The sequence below is a fragment of the Zea mays genome, chromosome 1, assembly GCF_902167145.1.
Source record: "Zea mays cultivar B73 chromosome 1, Zm-B73-REFERENCE-NAM-5.0, whole genome shotgun sequence".
In the NCBI taxonomy this organism is placed as follows: domain Eukaryota; kingdom Viridiplantae; phylum Streptophyta; class Magnoliopsida; order Poales; family Poaceae; genus Zea; species Zea mays.
In genome coordinates this window covers 184,671,683-184,692,410 of record NC_050096.1, presented here as the reverse complement: position 1 = coordinate 184,692,410, position 20,728 = coordinate 184,671,683, and the positions used below count along the sequence as shown (strand labels likewise).

General features: G+C 51.6%; 2 protein-coding genes across 2 annotated transcripts; both read left to right on the top strand.

Moving 5' to 3' along the window:
• Positions 1-12,784: 12,784 nt before the first annotated feature.
• Positions 12,785-14,659, top strand: LOC100383595 (AAA-ATPase ASD mitochondrial). The gene has a single exon (NM_001176243.1). The coding sequence runs from the start codon at positions 12,841-12,843 to the stop codon at positions 14,428-14,430; it is 1,590 nt and encodes a 529-aa protein (NP_001169714.1). The 5' UTR covers positions 12,785-12,840; the 3' UTR covers positions 14,431-14,659.
• Positions 14,660-15,259: 600 nt separating this feature from the next.
• LOC100283760 (acyl-CoA thioesterase/ catalytic/ hydrolase, acting on ester bonds) lies at positions 15,260-19,001 on the top strand. Its single transcript, NM_001156659.1, has 3 exons — positions 15,260-15,494; positions 15,589-15,780; positions 18,663-19,001. The coding sequence occupies exons 1-3, from the start codon at positions 15,360-15,362 to the stop codon at positions 18,846-18,848; spliced, it is 513 nt and encodes a 170-aa protein (NP_001150131.1). The 5' UTR covers positions 15,260-15,359; the 3' UTR covers positions 18,849-19,001.
• Positions 19,002-20,728: the final 1,727 nt, after the last annotated feature.

Sequence of the window (20,728 nt, the reverse complement as noted above, 5' to 3'; positions counted from 1 at the left end):
CAAGAGGCTACTGAAGACGACGTTCTCCGCACCTGCGAAGACGACGCTCTCCGCACCTGCGGGCCCGAAGGACAACCGCAACCTCCCCCAGGCTTCTCCCCACCGAAGGGCACGGACCTCACCGAGGACGGCGAGGTCCTCGGCGTCTCAGCGGAAGAACAGTTACAGCTGCGTGCTTTGCGCATCAAGAACATCAATCTCCAGAGGCAAAAGGAGATACTGGAGGCCAAGCGCCAGCGCGTGTCCGCACTAGCCAAGGTGTGGCAAATGATACGCGACGAAGAGTAGAAGGCCCAGGACCTCGAGCGGGAGATCGCGCTGATGCAGCGCGAAGGCCACCTCGGCCTGCAGCACGGGCCACCCCTGCAACAGCGCGCACAACTGGAAGACATACGCGAAGGCCACCTCGGTCTGCAGCACGGGCCACCCCTGCAGCAGCGCGCGCAAATGGAAGACCTGCACTTCCCCCAGCGCGACCACGCTTTCCCACACGCCGCGCCATTCCAAGGGGTCAACTACCTCGACGAGCGAAGTCCCCTGGCGCCACACCTGCAAGTGACACCCTGGCCTGCCAACTTCTGGGCAGGGACCTATCCCAAGTACAACGGCAGCACAGACCCAGCACAGTACATCATGAGTTATCAGGTCGCCGTTGCATCTTCCGGAGGGGACGACGCCACGATGGCCAAGTCTTTCATCATCGCCCTCGAAGGCCCAGCTCTCACCTGGTTCACCAGGTTGCCCCCGCTGTCCATTGACTCCTGGAGGAGCCTCCGGGACAAATTCCTGCTCAACTTCCAAGGGTACCGCCCAGATACCGACGCCTTGGCCGAACTCTCACTCTACAAGCAGCTGGAAAAAGAGACTCTGCGGGAGTATTACCGCAAGTTTCTAACACTCAAGTCACAGCTGCCCTCAGTTGATGACCAGATCGCCATCCACTACGCCATCAGTGGCCTTCGCGCCGGCGTCCTTTACAGCCACTGCATCAGGGACCTGCCCAAGAACCTCCAGGAATTATATCAGCTCTTTGAAAAGTATGCCAAATCCGAAGAGCTCCACCAGCGCAAGGTTGAGTCTCAGCGGAAACCAAAGATGCTCCACAGTCCAGCCGCACGTGGACGAGGACTCCGCAGCCAGACTCCGGTCGAGACGGCCGCAATCAGCAGCAAGTGCACAACATCGCCAATTAGCACCCCGCTGCTGACGCCCCTCGCCGCCAGGAGTACCCCCCAGGGCCGCGGAAACGGAACTCGCGGTAGGGGTCGGGGGGGTGCGCAGCCGCCGCGCCGGTTCTACTGTCTTTTTCATGGCGAAGACTGCGCCCACCAAACCAGAGACTGCCCAGAAACGAAGGCCACCAAAGACAGGATGGCATGGGCGCAGCCAGCCGACAACCCCAGAGTTGTCGTGCACACTTATCAGCAACCCCCTCCACCATACATCCACGCCCCCGCCCCGCATCCACCGCACCACGCATACCAACACCACCAGGAAGTACAAATCGTACCTCCCCCACCCCCACCTCCACACCAGCAACATCAGAACATCCCCCACCCCACGCCCCAAAACAAGAAGACTTCGCCGATCAGCCGTATCGCGGAGTCATTCACATGATCACTGGGGGGTCCAGCACCGACTTCGACACAAAGCGGCAGAAGCGGGACCACTACCGCAGCATCAACCACGTCGCCATCACCGACCCAGTCGTGCAGACGAAGTGGTCCCACGTACCGCTAACCTTCGACGCACGAGACGTCGACCTGCACAGCGCCCCCCACATCGACGCCATGGTTATCAACTGCAGCGTAGCAGGCTGGGACCTGCACAAAGTCCTAGTCGACAATGGCAGTCAAGCAGACATCATTTTCCTCCATGCCTTCGACCGCATGGGCATAAGCCACAACCTGCTCAAGCCTTCGGACAACCCATTGTATGGTTTCGGCGGCAAGGGCACTTTTCCTGTCGGCAAAATAGAGCTGCCTCTCTCCTTCGGTGTAGCACCCAATGCCCGAAGTGAGCAAATAACCTTTGATATCGTCGATATGGTGTATCCGTACAACGCCATCATGGGCCGGGGCTCTATCAACAAGTTTGAGGCAGCCATTCATGGATTGTACCTGTGCATGAAGATATCAGGTCCGTTAGGCGCCATTGCGGTCTACGGCAATCAACAGACTGCGCGCAACATAGAGCGGGACTTCGTCCCCGGACAAAGAAATGTGCACTGCCTCACGGCCCAGCGCGAGGTCCCTGCGTCCGTCAGCCCAACCGACAAAGAGCACGACAAGGCACAGCTGCAGAGCAACGACGGGACCAAGACTGTTCCCCTCGACCAGGCCACACCCAAGCAGACAGTCACTATCAGCGAAGACCTCACTTCGCATGAAGAGGAGAAACTCCTCTGCTGCTTGTCCAAGAACAAAGACGTCTTCGCCTGGTCAGCCCTCGACCTGGTCGGGGTCAGCCGATCCATAATTGAGCACAACTTGGGAATCGACCCTTCGGTGAGACCAAAAAAACAGCGGCTTCGCAAAATGTCCGACGAGAAGACAGAGGCCGCCAAGGCAGAGGTACACCGCCTCCTGGAAGCCAAATTTATCGAGCCAGTGGCTTACCCCACGTGGCTCTCCAACGTTGTGATGGTGCAGAAAAAGAGCGGCAAGTGGCGAATGTGCATCGACTTCACCAGTCTCAACAAGGTCTGCCCAAAGGACAACTTCCCATTGCCGCGGATCGACAAAATAGTCGATAGCGCGGCCGGATGCGAAGTCATGTCACTCCTCGACTGCTTCTCCGGTTACCACCAAATATACATGAAGGAGGAAGACAAGGCTAGCACCAGCTTTATAACACCCTTCGGCACATATTGCTTCATCAGAATGCCGGAGGGACTCAAGAATGCCGGGTCCACTTTCTCCCGGCTTACCAAAACAGTGCTCGAGGGGCAAGTTGGCAGAAATATATTCACATACGTGGACGACATCGTCGTCGCCAGCAGGAGCAAGGAGGACCATCTCTCTGACCTCGCCGAGACATTCGCGAACATGCGAGACGCACGACTTCGCCTAAACCCGGAAAAGTGCGTCTTCGGCGTTCGCCAAGGGAAAATATTGGGCTACCTGGTATCACACCGCAGCATCGAGGCAAACCCAACCAAAATTCAGGCCATCATCAACATGACGCCTCCGCAGTCCGCCAGAGACGTCCAGCGCCTGACGGGTAGGTTGGTTGCCCTCAACAGATTCATCTCCAAATCTGCTGAGCGAAGTCTCCCTTTCCTCAAAACTCTGTGTGGCGCAAAAGACTTCGCTTGGGGACCAGAGCAGGCAGCGGCCTTCGCCTCATTAAAAGAGTACCTGTCGGAGTTGGCAGTCCTTACAAGCCCCGACTCTTCGCTACCCCTGTTGCTCTATGTTGCGGCTTCGCCACATGCGGTCAGCGCGGCACTGGTGCAGGAGCAGACAGTTGACGGCGTGATCAGGCAGTGCCCAGTCTATTACGTCTCCGAAGTGCTAACACCATCCAAATGTAACATGACAGAACTGGAGAAGATTGCCTATGCAGTTGTTATGTCTTCGCGCAAATTGCGCCATTATTTTGAAGCATTCAAGGTCCGAGTCACCTCAGACAGGGGACTAGGTGAATTGTTCCGAAACCCGGAGGCATCGGTCAGGATTGCCAAGTGGGCGGTCGAGCTATCCGGCTACCACATCAATTTCGAGCCCAGGACAGCCATCAAGTCACAAGTCCTGGCAGACTTCGTCGTCGACTGGACTGGGCCAATAACACAGCCGGACCCGTCCGTAGAGAAGGTTTGGACGATTCACTGAGACGGCGCATGGTGCCACGCGGGGGCAGGCGCCGCTGCAGTCATCACCTCACCCACCGGGGTCAAGCACAGATACGCGGCACGCCTCAGCTTCGCTCTGGAATCTGACAGATGCACAAACAACATAGCAGAATGCGAAGCAGTCATCCTCGGCCTCCGCAAGCAAAGGACCCCGCACTTATGCAATACCTCGCGGCCATCCGAAGTCTCGAGAGACAATTCAAGGGATTCACCTTGCAGCATGTGGACCGGGCCAAGAATGAAGATGCCGACACATTGGCCAAGGCTGCCGCCAGAGGCGAGTCCCTGCCCTCCGACATGTTCTACCATGTCATCGGCACGCCAGCCGTCCGGAGCCCCGAAGGGCTCCAAATAACCAATGACAGCGAGGGCCACCGCATAGTCAACCTTATTATGACCGAAGACTAGCGGGCACCAATAACTCTGTTCCTACAGGGGTACTACCACCCAACCGACATCAACGAGGCCAAGCGCCTCAAACATCGAAGCCGGGACTTCGCACTGATTGAGGGCCAACTCTACAAGAAAGGGGTCAGTCAGCCAATGCTTAAATGCGTCACCGAGACCGAAGGCATCCAAATCCTGCGCGAAGTCCACAGTGGTACTTGCGGCTCTCACGCAGGGCCAAGGGCCCTAGCCGCAAAGGTGATCCGCCAAGGTTTCTACTAGCCCGCAATGATCTGCGCCGCAAATCGGGTTGCAAGGTCCTGCGAAGCCTGCCAGAAGTTTTCTCCTCGATCAGGCAGCCCCTCGCAATTCACAAAATTGATCACCCACACATGGCCTCTCCAGCGCTGGGGCCTGGACATCGTCGGGCCCCTGCCCACGGCTCAGGGGAACCTCAAGTTCACCTTCGTCGCTGTCGAATACTTTACCAAATGGATCGAGGCGAGGGCTGTTTCTACAATAACATCAAAGACTGCACAGAAATTCTTTTGGCAAAACATTGTTTGCCGCTTCGGAGTACCGTCCGAACTAACAGTTGACAACGACAAGCAGTTTGACAGCCAAGACTTCAAGGATTTTTGCTTCTCCAATGGCACCAAGCTTGCCTTCGCCTTAGTATATCACCCGCAGTCCAACAGAGTTGTGGAACGCGCCAATGGAAAATTTTTCACAGCTGTCAAAAAGATGCTCCTCGACGAAAAAAGGGCAGGTGGGCCGATTTGTTACCCGAGGCGGTCTGGGCGCTAAACACGACTGAGTGCAGGGCGACCGGGTTCACCCCTTTCCGCCTTCTATATGGATCGGAGGCCATGACCCCACAAGAAATAAAACATGGGTCCCCGCGAACAGTTCCGTCAGCCGTCCCCGACGTGGACGAGCCCACTTCGAAGGATCTCATCGATGGAGACCGAGTCTTCGCCCTACAGGCTCTAAATAAATACCAAGCCCAGACAAAAGCATGGCGCGACCACGCAGTCATCCCGAGGGAATTCAGCGAAGGGGACCTCGTACTCGTCCGAACAACTCGGACAGAGTCCAGGGGCAAGCTGGAGCCCAAGTGGGAGGGCCCTTTCATTGTCAAGACGAAGGCTTCCCCCAGCGCTTACAGGCTCGCAACGCCAAACGGCGAAGACCTGGAGCACTCCTAGAACATCGACAATCTCCGCAAATTTTTTGTTTGACTCATCAGGGCCGATTCGCCCTTGTAATTCGCAAAAACAATTTTATTCTGGCCCGCACTCTTTTCCTCCCGGGGGGTGAGGTTTTTAACGAGGCGGAGTCATGTAATATACAAGTGAAAAATCCCCCACAAAAATCTACGTCGAAAAAAGACCGCGCCGACGGTCTTCGACATTCGACCAATACAAAAGTCAACGCGAGGCCCAGCGCTAGCTACCCTCGCGTGCGACGACTCCGCGCAAAAGTCGCCTAAGGGTGCAGCCGGACTAGCACAACAAGTGCGAAAAATTGAAGTCTCCCGCGAAGACTATCTGTGCAGAAGTCGCCTAAGGGTGCAGCCGGACTAGCACAACAAGTGCGAAAAATCGAAGTCTCCCGCGAAGACTATCCGTGCAGAAGTCGCCTAAGGGTGCAGCCGCACTAGCACAACAAGTGCGAAAAATCGAAGTCTTCCGCGAAGACTATCCGTGCAGAAGTCGCCTAAGGGTGCAGCCGGACTAGCACAACAAGTGCGAAAAATCGTAGTCTTCCGCGCAGACTATCCGTGCAGAAGTCGCCTAAGGGTGCAGCCGGACTAGCACAACAAGTGCGAAAAATCGAAGTCTTCCGCGAAGACTATCCATGCAACAGTTGCCTAAGGGTGCAGCTGGACGAAGCTTAACAAGTGCGAAAACGACTACACCAAACTGTCCGCGCAAAGACCGACTACATGCGCACCAGACCAACATAACAAATACACCAGACCAAGTACGTAACGCCTTCACGAGCATAGCCGAATGTGCGAAGGCACACAACCTTATCATACAAGCCATTACACATGTACAAGCGAGGGCATCACACTCTACATCGGCTCAACCTTCGGAATAATTCCCATCTCCCTATAGTTAAATAACATTATCCTAAGCTCCTCACCCGCAAAAAGACTTCGCAGCTCCCCCTCACCTGCACTCACAGCGGCCGGCAAGGACTACAGTTCCTGCCTGCCAGCCCTACTAACACGAAGCCGACCGCCGTCCGCCCCACTCACTCTACGCTTCGCAACCGCCCTTCGCCGCCTACGCCCAGTACTCGGACCAGGCACAACTTCAGCATCCGCAGCATGCGGCGAAGCCTCCGCCGCTGCCACATCCAAGGCCGCAAAGTAGTCCAAGTCCTCATCCGACGACTCCTCAGTCCACTCAACCGAGCTCCCAGAGTCACCAAAATCAGAAAACTTAGATGCAGACCCATCCGATTTATTACCATCATCCACGGTCGAAGCCGCCAAAAAATTAGTAGTAGCGATTGCGTGCGCAGGCCCAAAATCTTGAACCTGCGCAGCAACCAAGATTCAGCAACATATCCAAAATTCCCTAACTACCCACACCCACTAAGCCACCTGCGAAGACCCAGCCGTCGCGGGATCCTCCGCTGTCGGCTCCGCCGCCACCTTCACAGGATCCTCAGCCCTCGGCGCGGCAGTTGGCGACGGGCCTCCGCCGGCCGCAGTGGCTGCGGGGGCATCAGGAACGCCTTCGGCGGTTTCCGGGGGCGGCTCCAGGGCGGCCTCGGACACATCCGCCGCCGGGTTCGGCTCCGGGTCAGGCAGCGCGCTGTTCAAAGCCCCGAAGTCATCCACCCTCTCGCCACGCGCCGCCTGAGACACGACACACAGATTCAGCAAACCCACATATAGCCCACATTCAACAAACACCAAACAAAAGCCAAACATTACCTGACCCCTCGCCGTCTCGGCCCGCTCCCTGACCACCTCCCGACCGTGAGGGCCCCACATCCGGTCGTAGAGGGCTCCCGCGGATTCCTTCACCACAGGGTCCTCAACCTTGTAGATATCCCGCTCGAAATCCTCATCAGCTTGGTCGAAGACCTCATAGTGCCGGCACCCTTCGCGAGAGAGCGTGTTCATCACCCCCTCGCAGGTGACTAGGGAGGCATAGGACATAAACCCCTCCACGATGGCGGGAAGCGCCAGCAACTCCTCCTGTATCCACTCGAGGCAGCGAAGTCCGGGCTCTCGGTCCGGCACTTCGAAGTCAGCGGTCCGCGCGCCCAGCTCATGGTATGAATCCATAAGCTGTTTGCGTGTCCGCTCAGCCTCCGAGCGCGTCGAGGCCTCGGCCCTCTCCACACGGGTCTGTAGAGCGCTGAGCCGCTCCTCCAACTGCTCGGCGCGCTGCCTGGCCAGACTGCCCTCCGCCCGCGCCAAAATGGCCTCCGCCTGCGCAGACTGCGCCTTGGCGAGGGCCTCATTAGCCTCCTTCCTCTCCTCCGCCAGTTGGCGCCGGAGGTCAGTCTTCTCACCCTCCAGCGCGGCCACCTTATCCGCCAGCTTGTGGCACTTACTGTCGGCGACCGACTTTTCCCGAACGGCGTCAGCATGTTGCGTCCGAAGTCTCTCGACTTCGGCAGACACAACTGCCGTAAGGGCCCCCGACGCCGCGCGGTCTGCGAAGTCAGCCGCCTACAAGACACACATAAGGCTGCAACCCCAACAAAGCCGGTAAAAAACCGAAGTCTAGCTCAACGTACCTGACTTAATGCCCCTTTCAGCTCCTTCAGCCGGCGGGACACAGCACCCGCCTCGTCCCTGACGGCAGTGAGTGCCGGTATCTCGCCACCGGCACTAAGAGCACTGCCCTTCGCCCTGGGCACCACGGCAGTCGCCGCGGTCGCCACGGCAGGCGGAACAACAACAAGTTGGCCTTCGTCCGACCCTGCGACGTATCAACAGATTAAAAATAAAAATAAAAAAACTTGAGCCAACGACTTACCAACAAGATAATCTTCCACACTAATGTCGGTGGCGAAGTCGGCGACCCGCTTGCCCGGCGGCGGCAACTCTCGGCCCGCCTTCGCAGCCTCCGGCACCCTGCTGGACACAGGGGCGGCCTTCACAGACTTGGAACCACCGGCGGCAGCCGCCTTCGCAGCCTCCGGCGCCCTGCTGGATGCAGGGACGACCGACTTTGCTGCCAGCGGCGGCTGGCTTCCGCCGGGGGCAGCAGCCTTCGCAGCCCCCCACGGCCTCTTCGGCCTGGCCTCATGAAGCCTGACGACCGCCTGACGCTTCTGCGCAGCTCCCTGACGATCCTTGTCCATCATTGCCGACACAACAGCAGCAATATTCCGCCCGTAAGGAAACACTTTCCAATCACGAACCATGCGAGATGTAAAAAAGTCTTCGCCGGCCGCGCGGGGGATAGGAACATTCTTAGGCCACCAACCCCCGGTAACCCTCAGCATCCGCGCCGAAGACTCCCGGAGCTCGGGCGAAGACATCCTTCCCCCCGGGGCCGCGCATGTCCTCATCAATTCCCTAGCAAAACCATCAGAAACCCCCAGTCCTCCCATAGCAATACCTAGTTTCCTCTTCTTAGAGGACGGGGCGGCCGCCGGCGCGAGGTCGTCTCCAGTCTCTACCACCGGTTTCTTCCCGCGATGATCCACATCGTCTTGGCCGGGATAACCGCCATACGGCAGACGGTTCAACTCGAAAACCCTGTTCAAGCGGTCATTAGACCCGCGAATATCCCAGCTACGCTGGCCCTCTGTCTTCGGCACGTACCGACCGACGATCCACACCGCCCCATCCTCTGCCTCACGCACAAAGGCGGCCGGATCGCGTCTATGCAGATCCAGCGCGAAGGCGGGACTTCGCACCAGCTTCCCACCATGGGAAGGCATCTGGCGAGGGCATACTTCGCCCAACGCCCAGCCATGCGCCAAAGGCCATACCCCGTACGCCACAAACTCCTCAACCAAATCGCGCCCGCTGCTCAGGCCGGCGGCGCACCGAAGGGCCCCTTCGTCCGCATCCTCCTCCGCCACTTCAAATGGCGGGTATGCTGAGTAATAATGCGAGCACATCTCGGCCACGGGGAGCCCCGGATGGTCTTCGACTGTGCCCTCCGCGACGTAGAACCAAAACTCATGCCAGTTGCCCCACTTGTTGCGGGCGCAAGGAACCAACTCAACTACCTCCATCGAGGTCTTGCCGGTCTTCGGCGTAAATGTACAGGACCCAAACTGGGCAACTTCATTCCCGATCATCCTCTTCTGCCAGTGCAGGCAATAGTACTTCGCGAAGACTTCGACTGATGGCTGTCCGCCGTACGAAGTCGTCGCCCAGACATACTTCGACAGAGCCACCACGGCATTCGGAGTCAGCTGATGGATCTGAACGTTAAATCTGCGCAGGACTTCTCCCACAAATCGGTGCGCAGGCAGGCGAAGACCAGCGGCAAAGAACGCCTCGAACACAACCAACTCGCCTTCCGGCTCGGGGACCTCCTCCGTCCCCGGGACACGAGCAACTCCGCCGCCAAAGTAACCAAGCTGCTGCATATCTTGCACGCGGACCGAGGACATCCGCGACACACCGAAATCCACCGTATCGCCGGCGCGCAACTCCTCCGCCGCCACAGTGCTCAGCGTCTCCTCAGACGACGTGTCGGCCGGCGGCGTAGCGACAGCAGAAGAAGAAGAGGTCGGCATCGCTACGTACCGTTGGCGGCGGCAGACGGTCTGCTTCACTCGGGCCAGATCTCCGGCGAACAAGAGCAAGGAGGGCAGACGAGCAGCAAGAAGGTGGAAAAGGCGGCTAGGGTTTTCACGGAGCGCGGAAAGATAAAGTTCAAAACGCGCCGCCCCCCGCCCCCTTTTATACACAGGGCGCGGCGCTTCGGGAAACCCGCAGTCCAACAGTACGGTGTCAATCAACGGTCATGTCAAAAACCCCCGCGGAACCACTTCGAGCGAGGGCAGCGTCTCCGCCATCTAGCGACGTTTTCGGCACCAGATGACTTAGTCGAACTTGTCCCTCGGAGGGCAAATGTTGGGGCGAAGGCGAAGACGCCACCCTTCGCTCGATGCCTTCGCCGCAATCGTTGGACCAACAAAGACAAGACAACGGACAGACTCACCCTTCGTCCCATACGTCATCGGACGAAGACCTGTGACGAGGTCGTCCCATCTTGCGACCTCGTCCAGCATAGAGGCCCACGTGTGATCCGGCCCATTGTAACAGGCCCTGCATGGACGTTGTGCGTTACGGGCCTAATTTGTAAAGGCATCCCTGTAATTACGGTCTGTAACCCCGCTTTATGGGAATATTCCGGGGATAACCTAGGTGTCTGAGGGCACATGCGTCCTTAACACAGGACGCTGGGCACTCAGATACCTATAAATACCCCCGCACAGTGCCCTTGAGAGGAGAGATTAACAGAGCTATTGCCATCTCGTGCGAGAACCATGTTTACGTCACTACACACCCCCGTTGGATCCCCTTGCACCAGAGAGCAAGTTCCAACACATGCATATCCTTGGAAATCAACCTACAAATAAATTATGAATTACAAACTAAAAGTAACCATAGACATTACTAATATGTACTTGCTGCAATCAAAATAGATAATAGAAAATAGGGAAATATCGTGCAGTATCTGTTGTTTGTGTTTCGGTACGGCAACCACCAAAAGAAGGAAAATGGACCGAAGCAAGCAAATCAAGGAAGCTGCAGCCTGTACTTGCACCGTCTAGCTAATCCACGTCTTGCACACTCGCGTTGGCCCAACGCCCCAACCGAGTGCGTCCGTGGCTGCTATGTGCGAGGAGGCGCCGGCGTCCACGGCTGTTGCGCGCGTGGCCGCCTGGCCCACGCTGCCATAGCTCGCAGCCGCTGCGTCCGGAATCGCGCCGCCGCCTCTAGAGCGGCACCTGCGAGGAGAGTTAGGGTCTGGGTGTATTTCTCGACGAATCATGTGTCTTCCATTCTTTACCGTGGCGTGGGGGTATTGTAGTCCATGCGTTTTCTCAAGATTTTTTTAATATTCAAACACAAACTCCGTATAGCAGGTAGTGTTGAAAACATACAGAAAAAATCCCGTCCCGACTCGTACCGTTTTCTACATTTGACCCGACCGTTTCCGTATTTACGGAAAAATATGGAAACGGAAGAGGGCTTATTCCGTCCGTTTTTGCGGGATCCTGTTTTTTCCGGATTGAACCTGTATTTATTCCGTATTTGACAAATATGGGCGAGCCTAATATGCATTCGTATATAAACTAAATTCTCGTGTATTTAGGTGACAAATTATAGCACAATTGGCTATTGTAACCACCGGCTCTTTTCAAATGACAAGTGATCTAAAGTATTAAACAACATCGGATGTAGCTAAATGTACACATTTAGCAACCAAACAATAATAGAATGTTGCCTCTTTATATCTATTTGTTTTATGTTATTGTTCTGCCAATCAATCACTAGTCAAACATCAATAACATTTCTATTTGTATTAAATTATGAGTTTCTGTTAGTATTTCTGTTTCCGTTCGTTTTCGCAATTCCGTTTATCCCGCTCCCGTTTTCGTTCCCGACTATTCCGGACCCGATCCCGTTTCCGATGATAAAATGCGGATACGGAAACGAAGAGGGGTTTTTCCGTCCGTTTCCGTCCATTTTCATCCCTAATAACATGGCAAACGGCAGCTTTAGATACAAAAACGAGGTCTGATTTTGCAAAGCAGGAAAAAGATTCATCAAGTTGATGAGAAAATTCATGGACGTTCTATTGGGCTCTACTCACTTGTTACCCAACAACCCGTTAGAGGAAGAGCCAAGCGAGGGGGACAACGAATAGGAGAAATAGAAGTTTAGGCTTTAGAAGAATTTGGTGTTGCTCATATTTTACCAGAGATACTTACTTATAAATCTGATCATCTTATAGCTCGTCAAGAAATACTTAATGCTAAGATCTAGGAAAAAGAGTGCCTAATCACGAGGATCCGCCAGAATCTTTTCGAGTGCTCGTTCGAGAACTACGATCTTTAGCTCTAGAACTGAACCATTTCCTTGTATCTTAGAAGAACTTCCAGGTTAATCGAGGCCCGTTTTCAGAATTAAGGGTCAAAACGAGGGCAGTTTTGCAATTGCCCCTAAATTAAACGATCGCCTCGTCCACTAATGCTAACAAGTTTCATATAGATGACGCATTTGAGCGGTTGTACTCAGAAGCAAATTCTTCCTTTGCTAGCTTTGCCACACCCCACATCATCTTTCCCCCTTTTTTATTTTTTTTTTCTACCGTGAGCGTAAGCACGTGCATTCACACCTTCACCCTACAATATAATTGCGACAGCACCACCTCACCTGCTATTTCATCCCGACGAGCAGGAGACGACGGTAACCAGCTGGCCGGGCAGCCGCCGTTGACTGCAAGTCAACCACTTGCGCCTGCCACAGCCACTATATATACTCTCCTCTCCTACTGTAACTCACGGCGAAATCACCGCTCGCTACCTAGTACTCGTCACTCGTGTACACGTGTAGCAAGCACGAAGCAGCAAAGGCGGGATCGGCAGCCATGGCGATGATGGACAAGTGGACAGGCCTGGGCTCGGCGCTGGCAAGCATGCTCTTCCTCTGGTCCATGGTGCAGAACCACCTCCCCGCCGCCTTCGGCTACCGCCTCAGCACCTGGGGGAACAAGCTCGCCTCTCTCTTCAGCCCTTACCTGGAGATCACCATCTCCGAGTACGGCGCCGAGCGCTTCCGCCGCAGCGACTTCTTCCTCGCCGCCGAGGCCTACCTCTCCGACGCCTGCTCCCGCCGCGCGCGCAAGCTCCGGGCCGACCTCGGCAAGGACAGCAAGAACCTCCAGGTCTCCGTCGACGACAACGACGAGGTCACCGACGCCTTCTCCGGGGCCACCATCTGGTGGTACGCGTCCAAGCAGCTGGCCAGGTCACAGGTCATCAGCTTCTACCCGGGCGAGGACGAGCGCCGCTTCTACCGGGTCGTCTTCCACAGGCGCCACCGCGACCTCGTCGTCGACGAGTACCTGCCCCACGTCCTCGAGGAAGGCCGCGCCGTGACCGTCCGCAACCGCCAGCGCCGCCTCTTCACCAACAACCCCAGCGGCAGCTGGAACTCCTACCGCGGCAAGAGCGTCTGGAGCCACGTCCCCTTCGAGCACCCGGCCACGTTCGACACGCTCGCCATGGACCCGGACGACAAGGAGGACATCCTCGACGAGCTCCGCGCGTTCCGGGACGCTAAGGCCTACTACACCAAGGTCGGCAAGCCGTGGAAGCGAGGGTACCTGCTCTACGGGCCCCCCGGCACCGGCAAGTCCACCATGATCGCCGCCATGGCCAACTTCCTCGACTACGACGTCTACGACCTCGAGCTCACGGCGGTCAAGAACAACACCGAGCTGCGGAAGCTCTTCATCGAGACCACCGGCAAGTCCATCATCGTCATCGAGGACATCGACTGCTCCATCGACCTCACCGGCAAGCGCAAGGACGACAAGAAGCGGGCGTCGGCCGAGGCAGACGACAAGCCCAAAACCCCAACGGATCCCGACAAGGACGAGGGAAGCAAGGTCACGCTCTCAGGGCTGCTCAACTTCATCGACGGGCTGTGGTCGGCGTGCGGCGGCGAGCGCATCATCATCTTCACAACCAACCACAAGGACAAGCTGGACCCGGCGCTGATCCGGCGGGGCAGGATGGACAGGCACATCGAGATGTCCTACTGCCGCTTCCGGACCTTCAAGGTGCTCGCCAAGAACTACCTGGATGTCGAGGAGCCGCACGAGCTGTTCGGCCAGATAGAAAAGCTGCTCGAGGAGACGGACATGTCGCCGGCAGACGTGGCCGAGAACCTGATGCCCATGTCCAAGAAGAAGAAGCGGAGGGACGCCAACGCGTGTCTGGAGAGTCTTGTGGAGGCTCTGAAGCAGGCCAAGGAGGATGCTGCTGCTGCTGCTGCTGCTAAGGCACTAGCTGACGCTAGGGCGGCCAAGGAGGAAGCGGAGGAGGCGAAGGAGAAAGAGGCCAAAGAGAAAGACGAGGCAACAAATAGCAAAGGAGCAGCAGACCCAGCAGGGAAGGACACTAAGATGAGCAATGGAGATGTTACTGCCAATAAGGAAGGTGATGACGAGTGACAAGTATAGAATGGAGACGAGCTCGCTTGCTAGTGAAGTAATGGAGAAACATGGCTATAAATAATGACAGTGGCCTATGTAAAATAGTGCAGTCTCTAGTGAAGATTACAGTCACACGTCGTCATCTTCCATGTTAAAAAGATAAAAAGATAGACTTGATTTGGATTAGTTAAAAATAGAAAGATGTAATGTAACAACCAAATCGAGCCTTCTTTGCCTTTCAACTTGTAAACCAAGGCGACAGTGAATGTTGCCTCATATATATATATATATATATATATATATATATATATATATATATATATATATATATATATATATATATATATATATATATATATATATATATATATATATATATATATATATATATATATATATATAAACACGTAGATATGATGATGTGCTTGCGCATAATATGCCGAGATTGCTTAATACAATAATCAGTGGGCTTAAAGCCTGCTGCATTCAGCGTGGGTGGGCCAAAGGCAAAGAAGGCCTTCTTCCTTCTGTTCCGTTCCGTTCTGTTCCGTTCCGTTCCACCAGGTGAAGGAACTACTGAACGTTAGGTGTGGGCCGGACCGGGCCGGAGACAACTCCCCAGTTGAAGTGAGCCGGTGAGGTGTGGGTGACGGCAGCGTTACGTATGATGAGCTTCTTCATCATCGTTCTTTCAGGAGGTTGAGGGAAAGAAATTAAGCTGACTAGTGTCTAGTAACAAACGGAAGACGACAGGTAGTGGTAGTGGACTGGTGGTTAATTGCTTCTTTGTTTGCCCACTATTATAGCAGGCACACAGCCCGCACGTCATTAATAGGCTACATACAATACGTCACCCAACCTCTCGTCCTCTTCCTCTCAATAATATAATCCCCTTCATCCATCCATTCCATATCCTTAGCTTCCATTCCATCCATCATATCGCGCCCATGGATCATCGTCAGCCGCCGCCGAATAAGACGGCGGAGCTTGACCCCGTGCTGCACTCCATCGGCTTCCAGATCGAGGAGGTGTCGCCGTCGCAGGTCACCGGCCGGCTCCCCGTCACACCCAGGTGCTGCCAGGTACGGTACGTACGTCCATTGATCGATCGATCGAGTGCGTGCGCTCGTCGTTTGATCGATTCTGATGCCCTGCCCGCACCGCACGGCACCGCAGCCGTTCCAGGTGCTCCACGGCGGCGTGTCGGCGCTGGTGGCGGAGGGCCTGGCCAGCATGGGCGCGCACATGGCGTCGGGCTTCCGCCGGGTTGCCGGCGTCAGCCTCACCATCAACCACTTCCGCAGCGCCAAGGTGGGAGACGTCGTCCTCGTCCGCGCCGCCCCGCTCCACGTCGGCCGTTCGACGCAGGTACGTTGCGCCGCCGCCCGCAGCCCGGCGCGCCCCCACGGCGATGACGATTATTATTACAAGTAGTATTTTTCGCTTAATTATTTTTTTAGCAAACTGACTAAAGACAGCGAGCGACGACGAACGTGCCTATCCAGCTAATTATAAATTATTATTAGGCACCACGACCACCCCTAGCTTACGTTATGGACCCATTATTTTACCTCCGTTCTAAATTGTACTCAATTTTCTTTTAGACCACATCAACAAGGACAATATTTTTTTTTCAGTGGTCGGCCGACGCTGAACGTGTATCATTTAAGGCTTAAAATAGAATAAAATAAAATAGAATAAAAAGAGCTACTAAAAATTAGTCTATAGAAATCAAACATCACTTTCTATATATAGTAGACCCTATGACTACGTGACGACGACGAAAACAAGCTACCTAATTCTAAGTTCGGTTAGTCACCTGGAAAAAAAATTTGCTGCAGCCACTCATAAAAAGAAGGATAGACCTCACCCGCAGATTAATAACACAACTAAAACGTTACCTGGTGGACCTGCAGGTGGAGTATATCCTCCTTTTTATGAGAATCTTGGTTTGCAGCCAGGCTGCAGCAAATTTTTTTCCAGGCACCCACACCATCCGTTACGTTTTGGACAAATGATTTTACCTCCGTTCTATACTGTACTCTACTATCCGTCCAAACGAGTGTCTTTCTAGATTTGTTTGTTCTCAACTACATTATTTAAACTTTGAACAATAATATATAATATATAAGATTAAAATATTTAAACCAAAGGAACCACATATATGATAGTTCAGGCCTACTTTGGAACATATGGATTTTTATAAAGATTATCTAGAAATTTTATAAGAATCAATTCATTTTCACAATAAAAACACATGAAAAAAAATCTTATGACATCCAGTATAATCTTATGACATTTAGTATAATCGATCAAAGTTAATATTGATTGACTTAGGACAACCCGAAAAGGCAAATTATATGGATAGGAGTAATGTGTTTTGTCTTTTCTTTTCTTTTAAAAACTTACAACAACAATAAAAAAACTGCGATTTGGACCAAAGAGTGGTAATGTTAGACATGTTCAAACTTCGGGTCAAATCAGGTTTGAGTCGGGTCATGGTTTGTTTGATGCGGCCCTTGCCTCGTGTCAGGTCAAATTGACTAATGCTTCCCTAATGGACGTCTCGGATCGGTTTTTTGGCTTTAGATCGGGTTTTTTCGGGTTGGGTCGGATTTTAGGTCAAAAATAACGGCACGTGTCCCGTGCGTGGATTATTACGGGTCGAAAACTATGTTCCATATCTGTTCGTTGCATTAATCGGGTTGAATTTTTTTGGAAAGATCAGATCAGATTGATCGAGTCGAAACGGTCCATTCTTACAAGGAGCAACGACAACACACGACTATGACAATAATCTAGATACCTCTAGATACCACATGTTAATATTGCCCTTGAATTGCAATATGGCACAATGATTAATTGTATGATGGGCCCAACTACTATATTGAAGTTTCGATATTTTTATCAACTTGAGCCAAGCACGTTTGACTATCATTGGATAGAAAGAGTGTCTCCATTAGTTTCCTAAAAAACATCCTTAAACTTGGATTTAACAAGTCGTCGCTAAATATATATGGGAATAAAAACAACTCTAGCCTCCAACAGTCCTCAATTCTTAGGTTGTTAAATATTTTAATTCAATTTTTCTAATTATTACTTGCAGCTTAAAATTTGGTTTCATTTATATGATAAAGTTCAATAATCATTATTATTCTCTTGAGTACTTTACATTCGTATAAATCACGGTTAGTCGCTTTTCTCTAAATTTTTGGATGAATCATTTTCAGACTTGTAAAACGAAAATGATGAAATCATCCTTCCACAACTTAAATTATTCAAAGTACATTATTTGTACACGAGCGTGAACTTGATGACATACAAGAGATTTTATAGTGCGATTAAAACACGAAATAGGCTATAAGAGTGTCAAACAACTTCCTAAGAGCAATTCTAATAGTTTTCTAAACAACTCTTTAAATCTTAAATTTAATAAGTGAACAGAAAACACTTATTCAACAATTCTTTAAATAGACCTGCTAAATTTAGTTACTTGCTATCAATCACATTTACCCTCTAGATTTGGCAACTCAATAGCAACTCTCTAAACACAGTTGTCGTCGATTTCTTCACACCTAAATGTCCATTTTTCCTTTTTCCGCGCAACAAGGTAGTCAGGTCTGGTGTGCGTTTTTTTCATTTTCCGTGCAGCGAGCCAGCCAGGTTTGACACGGGTGACACAACCTTCTACTTAATTGTCCGACCATCGCTCACCTATAGGTCACGCCACCGGACTATCACTTCCCAATAGGTTGTGTCCCAACAGGTCGCGTCGATTGACTTTCTCCTCTGCCCTCGATGTCCACTACCCTCGACCCTTGACGCCAGGTTCGACAGAAGCAGGCCTACCAAAACTAGATTTAAAATTAAGCTATTGTCTAAATATGAGAAACTGTTGGAGACCAAGATATTTTTTACTCCCAGTAGCTATTTAGTAACTTGCTAAACATAAGTTTAGTTCTAGAGAACTCTTGGAGTTGCTCTAAATCTAGGGACTAAACATGTATATTTAGGAAGTTAGTATATTTGGAGACCTCGTTTAAAAAACTGTTGGAACATGATTTTTTGTTAATAACATTGTAAATTGATTTTAGGGACTTTTTTTTTGAACTACCGGAGATGCAACATTGACCGGAGTAGTCATTTTATCACGCACACGCACCATAGTGGTCGGCCGGCCGGCCGGCCGGCCGTGCACTCTTGTATCATTTGATTTGTTGCTTAGTTCAGTTGCTTGCATTTGTGTATAGGTGTGGGACGTGAAGCTATGGAAGGAGGATCAGCAGGGGAAGAAGGGGAGTCAGATATCCGAGTCAAGGGTGACGCTGCTATGCAACCTGCCCGTGCCGGACATCCTCAAGCACGCTGGCGATGCACTCAAGAAGTATGCCGACGCCCCCGCCGCCCAAAAACCCACCGCCACCAGCAGATTGTAGATATATAGTTAAGTTATTAGTAGAGTGATATGCAGAGATTTATTTATTTTAATACATAACGATATAAACACTCATTACTCATACATGTATATCTAGTATACAATTGTACACCTACATGAACTATTACTTGTGTGTTGGTGTGCTCTTCATCTCTGCTTGCATTTTTCGTCTAGCTTAATTAGCTTTAGTATGGTAATTTTCTAGTGCTCTATTTATCGTTCCTCGTTGTTACAATATTTTTTTATATTTCTATACTACTCCTATTAAGAAGCTAAGGCTGACGTCTACAGCCGACGCCCCTGCCTCCACGCCCGCCCCACCTGCCATCGCCGCAACGCACGCTGATGGCGCTTTCCTCCTCTCTGTCTGCCCTCCTCTCTTTCGCCTGGACGGCGCCCACATCTACACCGAGAACACCATCCGCAAGCACATCGAGCACATGACCTACCTCCGCCTCGCCTCGACACACAGGCCAAGATGGTGCCATGGCCACACCAGTTCATCATCCCTGCAACAGCGATAGCAGCACATACGAGGTGCAGACCTACAATGTTTCTTCATTTCTTCGATTCTTATTCCATGTTGTCGCAGATTCAAACCGATTTAGATCTGCTAATCAATTAAATAGTCCATACGATATTTGGACGAAACCGATGTGTGACAAAGTTTTCTTTTGTCTTTATCTGTACACTTCAAAATTTGGTGCACGGCATGGCCGCAACTCTCTTCTCCCCCACCGACATTTGTCCTTCTTTGCTGGTTGGACTCTAATAGTTCAGCTTGGATTCATCTATTTTTTGTGGCTAAATGCATTAGGTTTTTTGTCTGATATGTTAACGATTGCTTGTATACCTTTTTGCATGATTTGTGGGTGATTCGTTGAACAACACCATGTTTGCCTCATTTGTTTGTATGCTCAGGAATCTTAGGAATCTTGGTCTAAAGGTAAGCAGCTAAATTGTTGTTTCCTTACAGTAAGTAGCCTAAAATATATATTTTAAAATATTTGAATATGGACACTGACTTTTAAAATCCTGAAATTGTATTTTGTTTATTTGCATCAATTTGGCATTATCCGTACGATAGCTTATAATATACAGTTCAACGGCTCTTATTGTTTCTGTTGTGCTGCCCTCTTATAACGATTTTGTTTCTGGAACTTGTATTAAGAGACAACTCTATTAGCTGGCTCATCAACATGTATACAATCTTGTTTGATAAATTGCTCACGTTTACTTGATGCATGACTCCATTCTCAGTTATCAGTTGTACAAATTAAAGTTTTTAGTGAAATTATTTGCAGATTACTCAACTGTATTGGTTCTATGACAATGCTTAAGGAAGTGAGTGTCTTCTCTTAGGTCATGATTTTGGGAGTATTAGTAAAAGGTTTAATAATTGATTCACCGCCAAATCACCACATTTTGTCCTTGAGAACTTTTGTATTCTGGAAAATCGGGTGATGATGATCCAAAGTATTGATGAATTGCAAGTACTTTTAAAGCAAAAATCTTTTTTTCCGGTCACCATGTAAAGCTATTTCATGGTTTGTAATGCCCATGGTCTAGTTTGTGTGACATTTTCTAAAACTTATTATTCTTTGCTTGTCCTATATTCAAACAAAATTTACTGCATCACCTTTTCGTGAAACTTATTGTTCTAAGCTTGTCCTACATCAGCTTGTTTGTCTGAGCAGGCTGCCTTTGTGATAATTTATAACCCAGTGATATTTATATCCAATTACATGATATATTGCCTAAAAGAAAATAAATGTTCGTAGCCATTTGTGACATTAACTGGTAGTCATCATCTAATATATTAGAGGTTGGTCTTCGCCTTTGCAGCCCTACGTGGTGCGGTGACTCTCAGGACCAAGGCAC